Genomic DNA, 18,884 nt, shown 5'->3' on the forward strand with positions numbered 1-18,884 from the left:
CTGTTCTGTCCTGGTGGCACAGGCAGCAGCCTCGGGTGAGCCGGGCAGGCAGTTCTGTGCGGTTACATCCAACAGCCAGAGCAAGAGCAATCAGGAACACACACAGCAGCTTCCAGCCAAGAGAGAAATAGCTGGCACAATTACAGCTGAGAAAGATACTACCACAGCTGAGTGTCCTGGAGTTGCTGGAGTTTAAGTTTAGCCATGCTCCTTATTCTGGCAAGCTAAGAGGGAGCACAAAGTAACTTGAGCATTGACAATTATTGGGCACCAAATCATTTTTTTTCCTCTGTTCTGCACAGATAAGAGAACTATCCACCATAGTTAGTATACTGTAGCTTACTGTAGTTCAGGTTCAAGCTGAACACAAATGGAATACTTCAGCCCAGTATGAGAAATCTTAGAAAAGTTCAATTACTTTACCAGACAACTCTTGTTTTAACTTCTATTTTTACATCTTTGTTTCTAATATTCACTGCTGCCTCAATAACATTACTTGCTATTTTTAGCATTTCAAAAAAGCATCACTGTGATCCTCAAATCCCTAAAGCATCTGAAAACTAGCAAAGAGATCCTTAAAACTGTAGCTGGATCCATGTTATGCGAACTTTCTAAACATTTGTTCTCAATTTTGGTGCAGAAATTACAGCACTAACACACACTGCAGCTGAGTGGATGAAACAAACCCTAAAGTTACTAATAACTCAAACATTAAAAAATTCACAATAATCCATCTCAGTGCTATAACCAGTCTCTTCCTGCAAAGCAAAAAAAAAAGGCAACTGTTCCAGGAAGCTTATAGTGCTGCACCATACTGTGCAAAAGAGTCTCTTTTAAAAAAGTAATGCCCACAAGGTTAGTCTCTCAGGCTTTCCATCCTGGGAAGCAGAGGCAACAGCAAGAAAGTCTACTTTAAAGAATACACACACACACTCTCCCCTTAAAGCTAACCCCACAGACAGAGAGCAATTAAAATTGTTACCATCACCATCTGCTTGCTACTCCTCACAACAGCACTGTGAATGCCTTGTTAAAAACTATGCTCCCTCAGCCACCTAATCATCAATTCAGCCATCCCAGCTCAAACCACTTTCATCAGATTTATGCTCCCAGTGCCAAGTTGAGCTGGCCCGGAGTTGTTATTTTTTATAGGAGCACTCCTGCATTCCCATCTTCTGGCAAAGACAAGTAGGACAGTCACAGCAGAACACAAAACCATTACGTGACTCTCTCTACAAAGAGGACAAGTTTGTCTCCATGGCCTAGTTGCTCACACACCAACCAAATGTCTTTTCATTGGTTCTTCATTAAACAAAGGACAGAAGTCAGATGTCAGTATACATAAGATCCACTCCCTTGATGCAGAACAAACGACACTTGCAGTAACCCAAGACACTGCAGCCATACCCACCCACCCAGGACACCACCACATATCCATGAGGCTTTAGCCACCTGAGAAAGAGTACACATTTTCCAAACCCTTGCAATGTACTGTCTTCAGTACATTGTTACACCCTAATACAAGAACTTACTTTGAAAGAGATAAATCAGTATTTATATTGATAAAAGGTTTGATTGCTTTTGATTAATTCAGCCTTTTTTGCTGCATGACTGGTTTCCATGGAAATGCAAGCAGATTAAAAACCTGCAACCAGAAGTGAGTCAGTTTTGCCTGTTTATGTCTCCTCAGTTCCCTTGGAAACAGACATCTAAAAAAAAAAAAAGAGTAAAAAGGATAAGGGTCCTGAAATACCTTCAGAAAATCTCTTCCCAAAGCTTTATCTCTTTGGCTGCCTTGCCAGAATTAGAGTTGAAAATAACACAGAGCAACAGATGACAGAATAGTGACTTGATTTTTTTAAGGAGACATCAACAGAACATACCTGGAGATGTTTCAAAAACCCCATTCTAACTGACAAGCTCAAATTGTATTAACGTGGGTTTTAGCAAAAGTACTTCACATAGAGTATATATTTCTTTACATTAGTGCAATGCTAATATAGAGAGAAATACAATAGAGAACAAGAAAACAGCATCACGCTGTTCCTGTCCCAAGTATATTTCAATACTTTGAGAGAGAGGGAAAAAGTAAAAGCTACCCTGGGGAAATGAGTCCAATATTCCCATTGCCAGGATGCTTTTTAATAGAATCATTCCTTCCTTACAACACATTCATTTTGAAGTTGCAAAAGTTAGGTTAATTAACAGAAATCAGTATTCAATTTGTTATGCATAAAAATGCATTCCTCCAAGTTGATAAAGCAAACCTAGGAGGGCCTGTCAGCAAGACTGCATCTCCCACCACACTTTTCAAAGACAATAGTGCACCCTCCTACGGGCTGGATCCTCACACTGGTATATACAACATCTTTCTTCCTCCTCAGAGACAAATGTATCAGGGAAGGAATAACATGGGAAGTTACTAGGAAGGAGGCTGTAGTGCATGTCTCACACCTTCATAGCCTGCTCCTATCACTACCATTACTATGCAAGAATTCCCTGACAACCAAGTGTCCAGAAACACAAAGAACAGCAGTACAATTATTTGCTCCTTTAAGTTTCTTCTAAAATGTTCAGGACAGCCAAACTGGATTACAAACTATTTCCTTGTTTATCTCCCACATCACATTATCAGTTCTACGTGCTCAGCACACCTCCATGCAACTCAACACTTCAACAGAGAGCTGTGGAATCCATCATTACTGCCTGTCTGGGAAAAACGTGCAGGGACAGCGCCCATCTCTTACCACCACCACTGTCAAGAGACTGAAGCTGCATTACAAACATCAGGAAAAAAGAAATCTTACCTCTGTGTCCTAAACCCTGCATATATACTCCCAACAATCACCAGAACTCAAGGGCCCTCCTGCATTCAGCATTACATTCCTTATTTTTGTATTTTGCTGCTGCTCTGAGAAGTAACAATATACTGCCACTGACATGAAACAAAGCTTGGGGAAGAGTAGCCAATCGTGATACTCACTAAAAGGATGAGAGAGGGCTAACAATCACTGGAGGTATGTCTTGAACAGAAGAAGCAGTTGAACTTAATTCAGTGTTAATTAGTTCACATTAGCCGAATTCGATCTATTCTTGTCACAGTAAAGATAAGCCTTAGAGAATTAATTATTTCCTATTCTCCTTTGTATTTTGGCAGGGTGTAGAGTCACACAGGAAGGAGAATTATCTCGCAGTAGTCACTAAGGTATCACTCAAGGAGGACAGATTTAACATTAAGTGGAGAATATTTAATGTTAAGGGAACATTAAGAGAAATGTTAACGTGTATCTTTCAGTCTATGTTGAAGTTCAGCCTCCTATCTTGTAGAGGTCACATGTACACATAAACAAAATAATTTAGTTATTTATTTACTTTAACTAAATACACAAACATCCAAGTGTCAGGAAGACTAGTTTACACAGTAAACCACTTTACAATTACCATTCAAATTCATCCATTACAATGATATGCACAGACATCTTCTAAAACATTAAGTGAATAAATCACCGCACAAGCGGCAAATAAGCAGATCAAGTGTTTTTCACCATACTCTACAACAAATTTGTTTGTTTCCATTATTAAATGAAGGTGTCAAGTTTACACAACCAGTCTCTGAAGAGATTGCAAGGGTATCAGGTGTTGGGATCAGCTTAGTTTCGTACCTCCTCTAGCACAAAGAGCAGAACAAAGATCAATGTCACTGCTGAAGCTGGGGAGTCGCTATTAAACAGATGAAAGGCACTGGTCACAGGAAAAGGGAAAATAATTTAGTAAGTTAACTCACACAAAATCAATAATCTTTGATTACTAAGGACTCCAAAATTAACACAACTGACTTAGTTTTGCCTTTGGGGACACCAGCGTTATCATATAAATCTTAAGGAAATTTTCAACGTCACACACTGCATTGTAATTCAGGAAATAAAACCACAACGATTATCAGGCACCAGCTGACTGGTCGTGCAATTAACTAAGCAAGACTCCCCTTCAGCAAATACAAAGTTTAAGTGCCCCATTATACATTGTATCATATTACACATTCTCAAGAAAGCCTGATCATAGTTAAATAAGTAATTCAAATCTGCCATTTGTTAGCTTCCAAATGCTGATTTATAGGAGCTTAAAATTAACTCTTCATACCAAGTTTCCCAAAACGGGGTTTTAAATTTGTACTTTAAATTTGCATAAGTTCCTCCTGTGTTAAATTACATGATAAATAAAATGGGTTTTGATACATAAAAAAGTCTGAAGACCAACTGAAAACAGGTACCATTTTTACTGTTTCAAAAGTAACATCAGCCCCATTATACTAGACTGCTGCTTATGCTAATATTTCAAGGAACTTTATCCAATATTTAAGACACAATCCACAAAAATGTCTAGAAGAACAACAGTACAGCCTAAATCAATTGTGACAACTGATAAAGAACAGTAAGCTAAATCCTCAAGCTAGCATCATCTCTTTGTATATATTGAAGAAGCTCAATGCAAGCACTGCAAATTCCAAGAATAAATGAACGGCACATTTTACACAAATTAGAGATTAGAGAAAGGGAGACACACACACCAAACCAAAGATCTGTTATGTTACCTGGCAGTGCTCCTGTCAGAACATCCTGGGTAACCAAAAGCAGCCAATGCACTCAACGCAAATCACCCTAACTAGGCTGCAACTTAGTCATTTTTCCAGGGAAAAGTGTTCCATTTATAGAAATCCACAGCGTCTGCACACAGATTTGCAACACTGCACTGCAATCCAAAGTTACAACAAAACTCTCCAGGGACTGATATGGTGTAAAGTAACAACAAAAAGCTAAAGGCACAAAATCTGAAGAGGACTGCAGAAAGTTAGAACCCTCCTCAGCAACTTGGTGCATAACACATAAACAAAATGCTGTTTCTTCAGTTGTAACAAAGATCACACACAAGTTGTGGCATGAAAGGTTTTATTGCAGGCCTTGGGAAGTCCAACGTGATTTCCTGGTGGCATGAAGGAAGTAAATGGCGGTAGGAGGTATAATTTCATAACAGATCATCATTAATAGCAGATCCTGCAAAATTGTTCTTTTAACCACAGCTGTACTTATTTTCAAGCAGGAAGGATTTTCTACACCTTGTCAACAAAAGTGCTACTTTTCAGAAACTCATAATCAAGATTTTTAACTCTCTGAAGCACAAACCTGGAGAAAAAAATCCCTGCTCAAAAAAACACTATACACCTCCTTTCACAAATTTAGTCTTACAATACCTGTTCTAGTCCAAGGCACCTTAGCAGTTCTCCTGTCAAAATCTGTGCATCAGTCAAATGTCACATCCAAGTCATCATCTGTCATCAAGCAAAATTTCTAAAGAGCTTCTAAAGAGCACGAAACAACAGATTCGGAGCACACAGAGGTAGAAAAACACTAAGTTTAGGAAGCATTGCAGAAGAAACCTCTATCAGCACGCACAAAAATGCAATACGGCAAAGAAGAAATTTGACCAGTGGTTTCTTGTCAGTTCTGGATCAGTGTTTCTCAGCTGCTGATCCAGGGAACAACAGTCAGCTCTGAGATATCTGAAACAGCCTGTGGAACAGCTGCAAGGAAGGCTGGCTTGTGTTTTGGGCAGGAGGGAAGAGGAGGGAATTGTTTTCTTGTTTTTATATTTTCAGTAAATCATTCTTGCATGCAGGGAAAATCAACACAAACAAAAATAAGAGCAGCAACTGAGCAATCAAACTTCAGCCTAATTTCTGTCTCATTGCAACTGCAACCCTCTATGGCCTTACTGCACAGTACAATTGTCAGATTGTATTCAATGAGGTCAGATGTCTCTTTGGACTTAAAAAGGTTGAGAGACATCCTTTAGATGACAGATACTTGGCAGATAACAACATGGAAGATAAATGGAAGATGAGGATTTCTGAAGGACAAAGTAAGATGATGAGATAACCAGCATACATGATTACAGAAAGAAATCAAAATTCACCACAGGAAAAAAACCCAAACTTGTCTTAGATATTTTTAAATGTACAGAGGATTCAGGAAACAAAAGCCTCAACATACAAACTCTTTATTTTGACAATTAGGAACCATAAACTATCAGAATATTCTAAGAACTGAGATCTCTAATACTAGACTTATAAAGCATGAACCTGCTCTTGTACCCAGTAATAAAAGTAAAGCCATAAAGAGCATTAGGTAGTCACAAATTCGACCCCTTAAGCATACTAAAAGCTCTAGCATTTCAGTGGGCTTAATCACATCCCTCTAATACCACCAGATCAGAACTATCTCACCACTATTGCAACTATTTAACAGATGTTTTAGAGAGCCCAGAAACAGTCGCAGTGTTCTCCTACTTACTTGAATCCTCCCATCTGAGAAGGTGCAACTTCCAAGCAGAGTAATACAGAAATCCCAGTACCAGAAAGAGGCAGAGGGCTAGCAGCAGGTTACGCATAAACACCAAGAGTCCCATCTTCACATTAAATCTGTTCTTCTACATGACCTGAGAAAAAAAAAACAAAACAGGTTGAGGTTGAAGCCACCTTCTCCAACAGGCATCCTCTCCCAAACATGCAATCCCATACCCTCCATAGCGCACAGATCCCAAGGTACCACACGCGTTGCCCAGAGCACACCATGAATCAGGAGCCGCCCCACAGAGCAGTCACAAAGGTCAGCGAGCCCCGGGGGCGGGGAGTCCCCGCCACGTTGTGACAGAGCTCCAGCCCCGCTCCTGCCCACTCCAGAGCACCGAGCCCGGCCCGGCCCGGGCCGCCGAGGCCTGGCGAGCACCGCGTCCTCCGGACCCGCCGCAGAGCGAACCCACAGCGCCGGTGCGTCCCGCGGACACAGCGCCGGTCCCGGCTGCAGCAGCGGAGTCCCGGGCGCCCCGCGCTGCGGGGATGCGCTGCCCTAGAGCCGGTACCGGCGCCTGGGGAGAGGGGCTCGCCGGGCCCGGGCAGGACCGCAGCTCTCCGCCAGGTGACAGCTGCCAGCGGCCGGCCGGAGCCTGCGTTTGAACGGGCAGCGGCGCCGCCACCGCCGGGCTGTCCCCGCTTCGCCGTGCTCCGCTACCGGCGACGCCGCGCCGCGCCCCGCCGGGCCCCGCTCGCCGCGCCGGCTGCTGTAAGCAGCCCTGCCCGTCCCCCTCCTCCGCCCCTCCTCACCCGGCCGCCGCCGGCCCCGGGCGCTCGGCCGCCGGCTGCGCCCCCCGGGCGCGGGGCTGCGGGCGCCGCCATGCCGGGCGCGCCCAGCGGGACCCGCCGCCGCCGGGGGGCGCCGCGGCCGCCAATGGCGCGCCGGGGCGGGGTGGGGCCCGCCCGCATAGCGGCCGCCGCTGACCAATGGGACGGCGCGGAGGGCCGCACCCCGGCCAATCGCGGGAGGCGTCCGCAGCCAATGGTGCGCGGGCGGGGGGGGGTCCCCGCCGGAGGAACGCTGCGGCAGAGCGGCGGTGCGCGTGCGCGGAGCGCCCCCCGTGCCCCTCAGAGTCAGCGCGTGGTGATGGCGCCGCGGGAAACTACAGGGCCCCCTTCGCCCTCATGGCCGCTGCCGGGCATCGCTCCTCCTCCCAATCCCGGCGTCGCTCCCCAGTCACGCCGTGGCACCTTCAGAGCATTGCGGTGCCTCCCACGGCACTGGGTGGTCCCCGCCAGCCCTGCACCGGCTGTGAGGCTCTGCATTGTCACCGCACAGCACTGCACCTTCCCCCAGCTGAGGCACCCCAGCTCCTGCCCGGCCGCTGCGCCCCTGCAGTGACACGGCCTCGCCCGCCCTCCAGGCACCGTACTGAGTGCGCTGCGCCTCCCTTCAAGTGCTACACTGCCCCGTTAGCTTATCAACCCTGCTCCGCATTGCACAGCCAAGCTGCAGCCGCGACACGGCAATGCAGCCCTGGGGTGCTTCCGTCACCGCCCCAACACAGCATCTGCCCCTGCCGCTGCCTTCGCCCCATCCTCCAGCTTCTGCAAACCCTCCCAGCACTGCACTCCCAACAAGGTCCTCCCCAGCCCCTGCATGGCTCTGCGCCACCACCCGCCTGTGTGGACCAGAGCAGGGGGCACGGGCCCCTCCAGCTGCCCTTCCACAGCACAGCACAGGTCACGCCACACAGGCAGTGCAGCCTCCACGGGCTTCCCGCTATGTTACACCTTCTCACTGCACAGCTGCCCTGTGAGCACAGCAGCACTGGGGCCAGCCTGCACTGCACTCTTCCCACAGCATTGCCCTCGTTCTTGCTGGCCCCACAGCCTTCTAATGCTCCTTAGGCAGAGAGCAAATTACAAACTCTAACATAACGCCTCTCAGGGACAGAATGATAAAGGGAAATTGCTAGTCGTGAGGGAGAAAGTACTCTAAAAGGAAAGAAACTGTAAGGAATAAACCTGCATTCCTTAGTGACCAGCCCAGTGACCCTCCATTTGTCACTGATAACAGAAAGAAAATAAAAAGTGATTTTAAGGGAATCTTAATAAGATAATGTCCAGCATGGTGGCAGCTCCCGCTGAGGTGAGCCCAGGTGCTGATGCTGAATGGCAGAAATTGCAGAACAGCACAGAGCTGGCTGAGCACTGCCAGTTGACAAAAGGCAGAGTTCCTGCTGGTCACAGGGAGAGCTGGTGGGAGCTCATACAGCCCCATTTTCACAGCCAGAAATCCTACTTTGTGCTCTGCACAAATGAAGTCAGTGCATGTTGGTTGCTAGTGTAGCACCCACACAGCCAGGCTCCCAGAGCTACCACGCTCCTCTGCAGAGACACAAGGGAGACACATGTCACACTGATACACCATTAGGTTTTTTGGATGCCAACAACTTCTAGAGACACAGGAGACCAAGAGACTTATGCAAAAACCTAGGTATCACTGGCACCAATATCCCTGTGAGGAGGTATGTGGAGAGGGGACACAACCACATCCATGCAGCCCTGTCCATCTGTAGATCTGCCCCACCAACCCCAGCTTGCAAGGCTGACCTGCTCAGGATGGTCGTTGCTCTCCCTCATCTGAGGCAGCTCCCTTCCCCTCCAGCTTCACGGCGAGCTGGCAGCCAGGGCTGGTGCAGGCAGCCTTGTTCTATGCCCCGGCTCTACTGCTGGGCTCATTTCTTCCAGCAATGCCACCGACTCCTGTACCACATCATGTCTGGCTGGAGCCCAATTTTACTTTACAAATGCTTGCTTTATGCCTGCTCCTCTTTCCCTCTTCATCCCTCCATCTGCGTAAGCTGAGTCTTGTCTCCCTGCCTAAACCGCCCTCGTCCCTGTGACACAGAGCTGCTGCCACTGCGCCACATCTGCTCCAGCTGTCGCCAAGCTTCACCTAAACCGCCCCCGACTGTACCGCATTTGAACCCCGCGGTGTGCGGGCACAGCAGGTGATCTGATTCCAATGATGAGATAAGCCGGGACCTACAGCACGAAGCCAGATAATGACAAGTCTGGGGCTTGCTCCTGAGCCCGTGTTTGTCACTCAGGAAACTCTAACCCTGTTATCAGGTGTCAGTGTGCTGCAAAGAGCCCAGGATGAAGTCACCCTTCTTGCCAGCCTGGAAAAAACTCGGAGGGCGAGCACTGTGTATCTTGGAAAATCAGGTACCAGCGACTGGCAGCTGTTTGACGGCCATGAGATGAATTAAGGCAATGATTAGTGGAGTGATTTGGTTCAAGTAGCAGGACTTTAGTCTGAACATGTTCCTACTTAGCTTACACATTTCATTCGCAGGCAGATGTCAAGCTGGATGTTGCTAGGAGATAGACAGCAGGGGAATAATTAAGTCTGATTAAATCCTATCATATTGCTGTGCTGCTTTCCAGAATGCTCTGGAGCTTTTTAAAGCCAAACTGACCAAAAGGCAAATGGTCTTGCCCATCCTGCTCAACAAAACACACTTGCAGCAAACCTGCTGAGCCTGTGGCTACCCGTGTGTCTGCAGAGAATTTCCTACAGCAGCACTGGCCATCATCTGGAGAAAAAAGGCTCTGGCAGAAGGCACAGCTGGTGGCTGCATTAGGGCTGTTCACTGCTTGGAGCAGGCAGTGAGGGGTCCTACCCCTGCATCAGTGCTGCAGAGACACTCATATTGGACTCAGCATGACTTGGACACACCAGTGTGACCATAAGCAAAACTTCCTTCTGCCTTTCTTTTGAAAGGAGCCCGCCTGAGGCATGCCAAAATTGCTCTGCAAATTCCCCTCATGTGCATGAGGAGATGTTGAGAACCACAAGGCATTCCCCACTGAACTGATGCCTGCCTGCGTTTTCTTTCATGGTGGCTGAGCCACACACTATATTTGGGGGGAATTAATAAATAACAGCTACAGGTTATTTTTCCACCAGTAAATGAAGTTAGGCTGTAACTATCTGCATCAGATGCCAAATATACACATCAGCCTCCAGGCTTCCTTCATAGAGACTTTTAATCTCATTTTGTTTCTTTACCCTATAAAAATTACCATTCTAATACTCACACTGTAATCCTCCCCAAATTAAATGTCATCAAATCAGACCCAATACTAATTAATGCAAGACTTTATGATTAATTAAATACCACTAAATACCACAGCAAAGATCTCTTTCAGTAATGGCTAGACAGAGATAACCTCTGCTGATGCACAGGCTCAAGGAATGCAATCTGGGCTGTAAGACACTTGTAGTTTGTCTTATCTCTCTGACCAAACTTGCTTCCTCTCACACACTCATTAATATATTATTCTTAAATGCAGACTCTGAACGTGATCAGACTGTGGAGAACACTTTACATTTCTGGTGCTCTGGCTACTCTAAGAACTGTTAAACAGAATCAGCACCAGGCCCACACAAAACAAGTTAAAACAATCTGAACTTGGCTCAAAAATTTTGCCACCCTCCAGATGTTTTGAAGAGCAAAGAATCACACTTACCGCTTTGGGAGCAGGTGAACACCTGGAGCCTGCCTGATTACCTTCCCAAGTGCTCTGCCTGACTGGACCAGGTTTCCAAAGGTCTTCCTCAGATGAAGTAACCCAATGGTCCCACCTGGCAGGTGGCTGTGTGAGTGCAAGCCCCTGGCCAGCACCCCACTCAGCAGTTCATCTCCTTGCAGTAATTCCAATACACTATATTTGGTTTGCTCATAGTTTCCAAGAGAGGAGGTAGGCTTGAATTGAAGACAAGCATTGAAGACTCCCACTTTTCTGGGTCTGTTTCAGGAGTCCCTCACGTTCAGAAGAGCATCCCACCTCCCTGTGTCTGGCTTCAGCTTGCAGACATACCATTTTATTCTGTCTTCTGCTTGATTAAAGAGCCTTTCAGAGCCTGGCATTTTCTCTTTGTGACACTACACATATGCTGCAAGCAAACCCCCTCTCATCCATCTTTCTGAAAAGCTAAATATACTGAGTTGCTTAATTCTCTTTCTGCCAGGCTTTTCCTCCCACCCTCAAGCCATTTTTTGCATTTCTGCTCTATAGAGCCTCTCTGATTTTCCTGAATCCTTTTCAAGATAGAGAATCCCACAATGAGCCTCCCTAATACTTTGACACAGGGATTTAATCTGCTTTTCCTATTCTCTGTCTTAAAGGGCTGCATTAGTCCTTTCTACCACAGCATCAGAATAACCATTCAGGCAGGATTGTCTCTAATCTTTTCCAGACCCCCTGCTGGAGCAGGTTAGAACCACCTGTATCTCAGCTGCACATCCAGGAACCGATGAATGGAGCTTGGTGCTTGGGGACATCTCCACTCCCACACACCTTCCTCACTCGCTCCCTGTCCTAGAATCACGGATGTCATGGTTGTTATATTTGCAGGGGGGCTTAGGGAGCTGAGCTTGGCAGGCCTTAGGAAGATTTGCTGAGCCCTGGTGAGCTGTCCAGTAGCAAATGTCCTGCTCCCAGTAGGTTACTGTGCCATGAAAGAGAGGACAGCACAGAACCAAGCAATGCTTGCTGGAATTCAGGCTGGTTTGACTGGAATATTCTAGGAAATATTTTGCAATAACTGTTAATATTTTACCCATCCTGTTCAGAGTGGCAATGGTCACTGTAGAATCTATGCACTGACTAGTTACCAAGCTGCACACCATGAACACAGTCTCTTTAAAATAATAGGCTATACAAAGGTTCCATCTTTAATTCTACTCCTTTAGAAACCAGCTAAAATAACCTCCCCCCAGCAGCCTCCTCAGTGAAGCCTACCTGAGATCTGGGTGTGAAATAGGGAATCCTGCTCAGCCCACACTGGATATCACAGTGCATTTCTTCACGCCAGTGCTGCAGGAACCTTGAATGAGCCCAGCTCCAGCTGTGGCTGGGCTGCCTCTCCAAAGCCAGGAGTGTTGTCCTTGAGTTTCTGAGATGATTGTTGAATAAACTTGAATTTCAGAGATGGTTAGAACTGTGATGCCATGAACCTCAATGGGTTCATGTTGAGCTCTCCAAACAGCCATTATCCCATCTCCTTTCAAACCATAATAACAGCTGGAAGAGTTGGGTGACTCAAAATGAATGTGTTGTAAGGAAGGAATGATTCTACTAAAAAGCATCCTGGGTGAGGCAAGCAGGCGCCATCCAGTCACTGCCTCCTCTGAACAGGAATGGCAGGAGTGACTCCATCTCATGTGCTGTCACAGAGAGGAGGGAATTTGGCAAAGCAGTAGCACAAGGAGAGGCTGCAGCTCCCCAAACTGGCCACACTCATGCTACAGGCCCAAGTAATTTGCAAACAATTTGATTATTTGATCACAGACTCTCCCAAACACGTGTTAATTTTTAATGATAGCTGGTAGGAGGCCAGCATAATCTAAAGGGTCAAAGCAATGGGCAGAGAAATGGCAGAGAGTCCCAGACTACCACTGGGTAGGTAAAAGCATAGCTAAGGGCATCCTGAGGCTGTTACACAGGGAAATCTTCCCTGGGCACAAGAAAAGTTCTGGCGGCTGAGAGCAGGAGCATCTTAAGAGAACACTTTGACTTCTCCACTGCTTTCAATAATGCTGTAGGATTTTCATTATAAACGTATTATAAAGAATTAATAAGACTCAAGTAGATTAACAACTACATGTATTAACAGCTACATTCTGAAATCTGTCAGTGAGCCAAGGCTAAATGGGTAGACATCAACAACTGGAAGTCTACCTAGACCCAAAGTGACCCCTGGTCCATTTAATATGTCCTAATATCAATTGTCTGGATGACAAGATGAAGGTTTACATTTGGAGCTGATAAAACACTGAAGAGGCTGCTTGCTGCTAAAGCATAAGTGGAATGGCCTGGGTAAATGACAACAGCCCACAGCAGAGTGATGGGCTGCAAAGGAAGGCTCTTGGGAATGGAGAAGACAGGCTGTACTGCATGGTGGAGAATCTCCCTAGAAGTGGGAGTGTGAGGTGAAATTAAGGAAAAAAGCTGAAAAAGAGCTGTCCCCACACATGACTGTTGCTATGCGCCTGCAGCACAGTACCTTGGCTCTGAGGGCCATGAGTCAGAGGGGCATGGAGGGGATTTCCAAGCAGAGCTACAGCTCTGGCAAAGCCAACTTGATGTCTGGTCCAGCTCTCCAAACTTCAGAACGGGCACAGAAATTCCACAGAGCAGCAACACCACCACAAAAAAGGAGCTAAGGGTTGGAAATGAGACAAATAAGGCTGCATAGGATGTGAGAAGTACAGGCTACTTCACTGCCCCAGGAGAGGGTCTCCTCACTGCCAGAGGTGACAGAGTACTGGTATGGGCAGAAGGAAGTGCAGGAGCCAAAGGTGAGAAGTTGAAGATGGGAAAAACTCAAGCCTGAAATTAAGTACAGCATGGTCACTGAAGGCTGCAGGGGCAGCCATCCTCACTATGAAGCAGCTTGTAAAATAAGTTTAGATCTCAACTAGATTCAACAAGTTTAAGATCTCGACTTAAATTTTTTGACATCTGTGGCTCAGGCACAGAGATGCTACATGGATGTGCTTGCTGTTTTGCCCTGACCTGTAAGCACCCCTCCTGATCTCCTGTCCAAACAGCTCCAGCAGCAAAAAGGAGGCCAGGACTGATTCTTGCATGCCAGAGAAGATAGTGGAGAAGGTGTGGAGGGCTTTGCCTGAGGACAGTTTGTTCACCTGCTCTTCCAGCTCATGCGCATGTCTTTCTAAAGACAGGTACAGCAGCCTGAGCTGGCTCTGTGGCATTACACTACCTGCAGCAGTGCTCATTGCCAGATTTTGACCAATGGAATGCATAATTTTCAGCCTGGAGCTTCAGTACATAATTACTTGTACTGGAGCAATCCCTTGTGCACCTTCAGCTGGCCTGCTATGGTGATGGGGCCACTAGCCATGGGCTCCTCTTTTCATCCTGTTCAACCTGAACTTCCTCCCCCCTTGCTCCCTCATGAACTGGAGCCTCTGGAGCCAAGTAATGCACCAGCAACCAGCTCTGTTACTCATACTTGTCTCTCCCATGCACGCCCAAGTGAGCTGATGCCAAAACCCACGGCATAAGCACAGCAGCACAAGTGCCCAAGTCAGTGTCCACTTCAGGTTTACAAACCTTCCCCACTTGTGTCACTCTGATCTCTTGCCCACGTGCCCAAAGGAAATGGTCAGCAACACTGCCTCTGGTAAGCAACTCCCAGGGCATGTCTTGTCTGCAGAGCCACAGGCTGCACCCCTGTGGGTGAGTGCCCCACTCAAAACCCTGTGATGCACCAAGGGACATCAACATCTCCCAGGGTGCAGGGCCATGAGCCCAGAGAGATGCTCTTGAAGCATCCCACCTCCTACACATCTGAGACTAGGGCAAGCATGATGCTCAGGAAAGGGATCAAGGAGATGAGAAGTAGCAAGGGCAAGGAGAGGCAGGAGGAAGGGAAAGCAGTAAGCACTTCAAATGGTGCCAGTCACTGGGAAGGTGGTGGGAGGAAGTGCTGATGGGGGAGGTGCTTCACCATTGGTCATGAGAAGGGCTGCCTGGCCTGGGGGTGGCAGGGTAGCTGTCAGTTGAGGTAGCCCTGCCATGTCCTAGTGCCTTTCTTCCCCACTCCTGGGTGCTGACGCTTATCTGCTCCCTCTTGGGAAAATGCAAGAAATGCAGAAAGAAGAGTAGCCACCCAGCATGGCATGGGCCACAGGAGCTGTGTGGGAGGGTGCAGGGGCTGAGGGCTTAGTTTGCATGGCCCTGATCACTGTGCTGCAGGATATGGCCAAGAGTTTGTGCTCTGCTGCGGAACATGAACATGCTCAGTTTTGGAGATTCAGCATGTGTGACAGCCTGTGCATTCTTGTAGCTGCTTTTCATAACAGGGAGTTAGAGCAGCCAAGGGGAAAGGCCTCTGGGTGCTCTGTTTGCTGGCAGGATGAGGGCTAATAACAGCCATGAAGAGGCAGCTGCCAACCACAGGCAGGGGATACAGGTGGAAGGGCGCTGCTGAAACACCTCAACTCCCCCAGGTACGTCACTCAAAGTCACACAAGTCTATGTTGGTAGGTATGAGTGAGAACAGGACTGAGGGGACACTGTATCTTTGTGTAGTAAGTGGGATCCTAAACAGTGAAGATAGAGCTGCCAGCCAATGGAGGACTCTGCCCCTGTCCCAGGAGTCATGGGGAACCAGCAGGCCAGCAGGTCCTTGTTTTCAGATGCAGCCCATGCCACCCAAGCCACAAGAAGGTGGGGACAAAGCTCTGCCTCTCCAAGAGCTTCTTCACCCTGCTCCATGGGAACCAACTCCCTATACCACAGCCAAGAGAATATGAACTTTCTGCAGCCATCACCTGAGACACCGCTATGGTGGGGGATGCTGGCAGATCCACAGGGTCAGGCAGAAGGTGCTGCTCAGGGTTGGAACTTTCCAGGTCTCAGTAGCCAGTTGAGGGAGGTTTGTACCTACAGCTGAACTTGTCCTTCCAATGTGCAGATGGGGGAAGATAAACACAGTGAGATGTTGGTACCAGTGACACCCTCCCCAACAGGCTGGTTCCTGGTGGTCAGGGTAGATGACCATCACTGCTTTGTGCAGTCACCCAGACAAGTCCTGCGTTCAGAGTCCAACCCATCTGGGTTGGTATTTGAGCCCTGGTATGAAGCTGATTAGAGCAGCCTGCTCCAGCGTAGCCCAGCTCCCCTCTAACCCAGCCACAGACCCTGTGTAGGACAGTTCTCCCCTCTGCCAGCACCCACAACACGCTCATGGCTTGGCAATGTCACCTCCCAGCAGCACTGTGTCATTGTGTGTGTCCAGGGCATTGGGGACCTGTTTTATGCAAGTCCTCCCCAGCAGTGCTGAGGGACCAACTTCAGACAAGCCTGGCCACAGGAGACAGCCTCCTGTCCCAGATCTCCTGTCCTCCATCAGGTTACCCCAGTCACCTCCAAATCACTGCTCCTTACACTCCACACAGGGCTCTGATGAAAAAGGGAAGCTTTAATACCTTCTTCCACAGAACTTTCCAAGCCTCAGGCCCTGCAGAAAAGCCAAACTCCTCAGCTGAAAGGGCTTCCCAGTCCTGTGACAGCAAATGACCATCTGCAAAAGCATATCACTGCTATGCTTCAAGTCCCACAGCTTCAGACTCCTTCCTCCTTTTCTTTCACAAGCCAGGAAATACCCTCAATGTCAAGATCCAGTGCAACCTGGGGAATTCGTTAGGCTGCTCTCTCAAAAGCAGTGAAGCTGCACAAGTTCAGAGGGAGAAGAATGGTGGTATCTTGCACCAGTAGCTGCTCCCAGCAAGCCAAAGCCACAGCAGCTGGTCAGTGCTACTTTCCCTGGGGAAACAGCCCACGCTTCTCCCATTGCACCAGGTGGCTGCAGCTGGGAGAGGCATTGCGTGGTCTGGATGTGGAGTGAGCCTGTCATCTCTCCCTCAGCAGCACAGCCAGGCCTAAAAATATCCCAGAGTGGGTTGATGGTGGCTGTGCTAGTGTCTCCATTATGCAGATGGAAATGCTGGTCCCTGCCAGAGTGCTTGGAGAAGCACCAGCTCCTCTGCCCTGCACTGGCACAGGATCTTGGGATCCTGTGCTGTGCTGCAGAAATCTCCATAGCAGAGAGGTGCAAGGGACAGAACATGGCACAGAGCACCCCAGCCAGGCACACCATCACTGCTAGGGATAGCCTGGCTAGGGCAGACAGCTCCACAGGCTTTGCCCTCCTGGATGCATGGGACTGATAGAGTGGGGAAGAGGGGAATGGAGTTTCCATGAACTCCTAACAGTAATGAAATGGGGAGCTGCCCAGGGAGTACCCAGAGAACTGAGCTGACCGCACTGTGTGTGCAAGCATAGGGGCACAGGGAGCTGAAGGACAAGTTACCAGCGCAGCCACAGTAGGAGCAGGATGAACCCTCAGCCCACAGGAAAAGCCAGAGGAGCACAGGAGCAAGGGGCCAAATTTACAGCTTGGCCAGGAGGAAGGCTGGCTGGCTTTATGCCCTGCAACATGCTGCCAAAGGGCAAAGCTGCCAGGTCCTCCCTTCTCATCCCTGCACGTCCCAAATCCACAGGGCCTGAGTGAGCAAAGCTGCTGATACTAAGCCTTGGGCAACTGTTCACCCAATAAACCCAAGTGGAAAAGCAGCAGAGACTACTGGAGAAGTCAGGAAGGATGTAGCAGCTCCTGTAGGACTGGCTTAAAGGGTAAGATCATGAATCCAGCACCAGAGATTCTGGCTCTGATATAGACTGTTGGCTGGCAGGCAATGTCTGATTTCATCCCAGCCTCAGAGGTGTCCCCAGGATGTCACAAGCATCCTTGACCGCAAACCTGAAGTGCTGTTTACTCACCCTCAGCACATGGTGTGCTTTCCTCAGATCCCAGGCCAGGAGGGCAAGCCCCCTGCACAGCCAAACCTCTTCTGGAACGGTGACCCAGCAGCAAGGCCACACTGACTGGGTAGGACTTTCTAGAGGCAGACACTCCAAGCACGGACCCGTGGCACCTCTCCCTGCACCAGACCCCTGGCAGCTCCCACAGCCTGCAGGGAGTTGTTGCCAGGGATCAGAGCCCTGAGCAATCTCACCTGCTTGTAGGGCTGGAGGACAGGTTGTGCTAGGAGAGCAGCGAGTCCAAAACACCATATGGCCTAGCCATAGCCAGGCATCTGTTCACTGGGAAGTGGAAAGTCTGTCTCAGCAATACCAGGCACCTCTCCAAAAATGCTGCACAAGGGCTCTTCTGTCCAGTGACTTCTGCAGGAAGGATTCTCTAGGCAGGCTCCAGCCTGCCTGGAGAAGAGGTGGGGATCTGCTGTGAGAGGTAATGACTGTTCAGCCTCCAAGATCAACCCCAAAACCCTAGCCCTGCACTCTCTCTGGGAATGATCCATGCAGCCTCCACACAGCCAGTGCACAACTGGAGGCTGCTTCTTTGCAGAGTCTGCACAGATAGACAAAGGACTGATCCAGGTCCCCCAAATCTGTCCCCACAAGATGACACGGAATGGAGGACACAGGCAGGCAGGAGGAACCCTGAGCAGCTGTCTCAGTGATCATGGTCCAGGGTAGCAGTGAATGAACCAGGCTCCAGGGGAAAACCTCCCCAGCACACTGTGCCAGTGCAATGCCCCACACAGGCAACGGTCAAGCCCAGAAGAGGCAGGGCAGTGGGACAGGAGAGACCTCAGTACCCTGGGCTGGGACCCCTTGAAAGGGCTCCTCTGGAGAAGGTGAGGAGCAAGAAGCCCTTCCTCGTGTGCTGGCCCATCAGGTGCTGACGTGTCTGGCTCCCAGCCCACCAGCTCGGAGTCACGCAGCTCCCATGAACGCTGTCTTTCTTCTCCCAGCTGTAAAACCCTTGGCAGCCCCTCACCCACTTCAACTGGGGAGGGAGAAGAGCCAAGATCTCTTTTTCTGTCCTTCCCCTTGCCAGGCTTTGCACAGTGCTGAGGGCCCAAGATGGGGTTCTCCCTGCTGGTGACAGCACTGCAGACCTCTG

General features: G+C 48.7%; 1 protein-coding gene across 8 annotated transcripts in view; it reads right to left on the bottom strand.

Annotated features, from left to right (window-relative positions):
• The window catches only part of ST3GAL3 (ST3 beta-galactoside alpha-2,3-sialyltransferase 3), a 175,970-nt gene extending 165,059 nt beyond the window's left edge, over positions 1–10,911 (bottom strand). For 4 of the 8 annotated variants that reach the window (XM_083868004.1, XM_083868005.1, XM_083868000.1 and 1 more), the window contains exons 1-2: positions 6,575–6,670; positions 6,348–6,492 (exon numbers count right to left, since the gene is read on the bottom strand). In XM_083868004.1, coding sequence (XP_083724130.1) covers positions 6,348–6,462 — 115 coding nt within the window. In that variant the 5' untranslated portion in view covers positions 6,463–6,492; positions 6,575–6,670. Of the gene's footprint in view, positions 1–6,347; positions 6,493–6,574; positions 6,671–7,156; positions 7,181–8,962; positions 9,255–10,888 lie in introns of those variants that run through there. The other 4 variants (XM_083868003.1, XM_083868001.1, XM_083868002.1 and 1 more) reach the window with 4 other exon arrangements.
• Positions 10,912–18,884: the final 7,973 nt, after the last annotated feature.

The sequence above is a fragment of the Zosterops lateralis genome (assembly GCF_965231275.1).
Source record: "Zosterops lateralis genome assembly, chromosome: 9".
In the NCBI taxonomy this organism is placed as follows: domain Eukaryota; kingdom Metazoa; phylum Chordata; class Aves; order Passeriformes; family Zosteropidae; genus Zosterops; species Zosterops lateralis.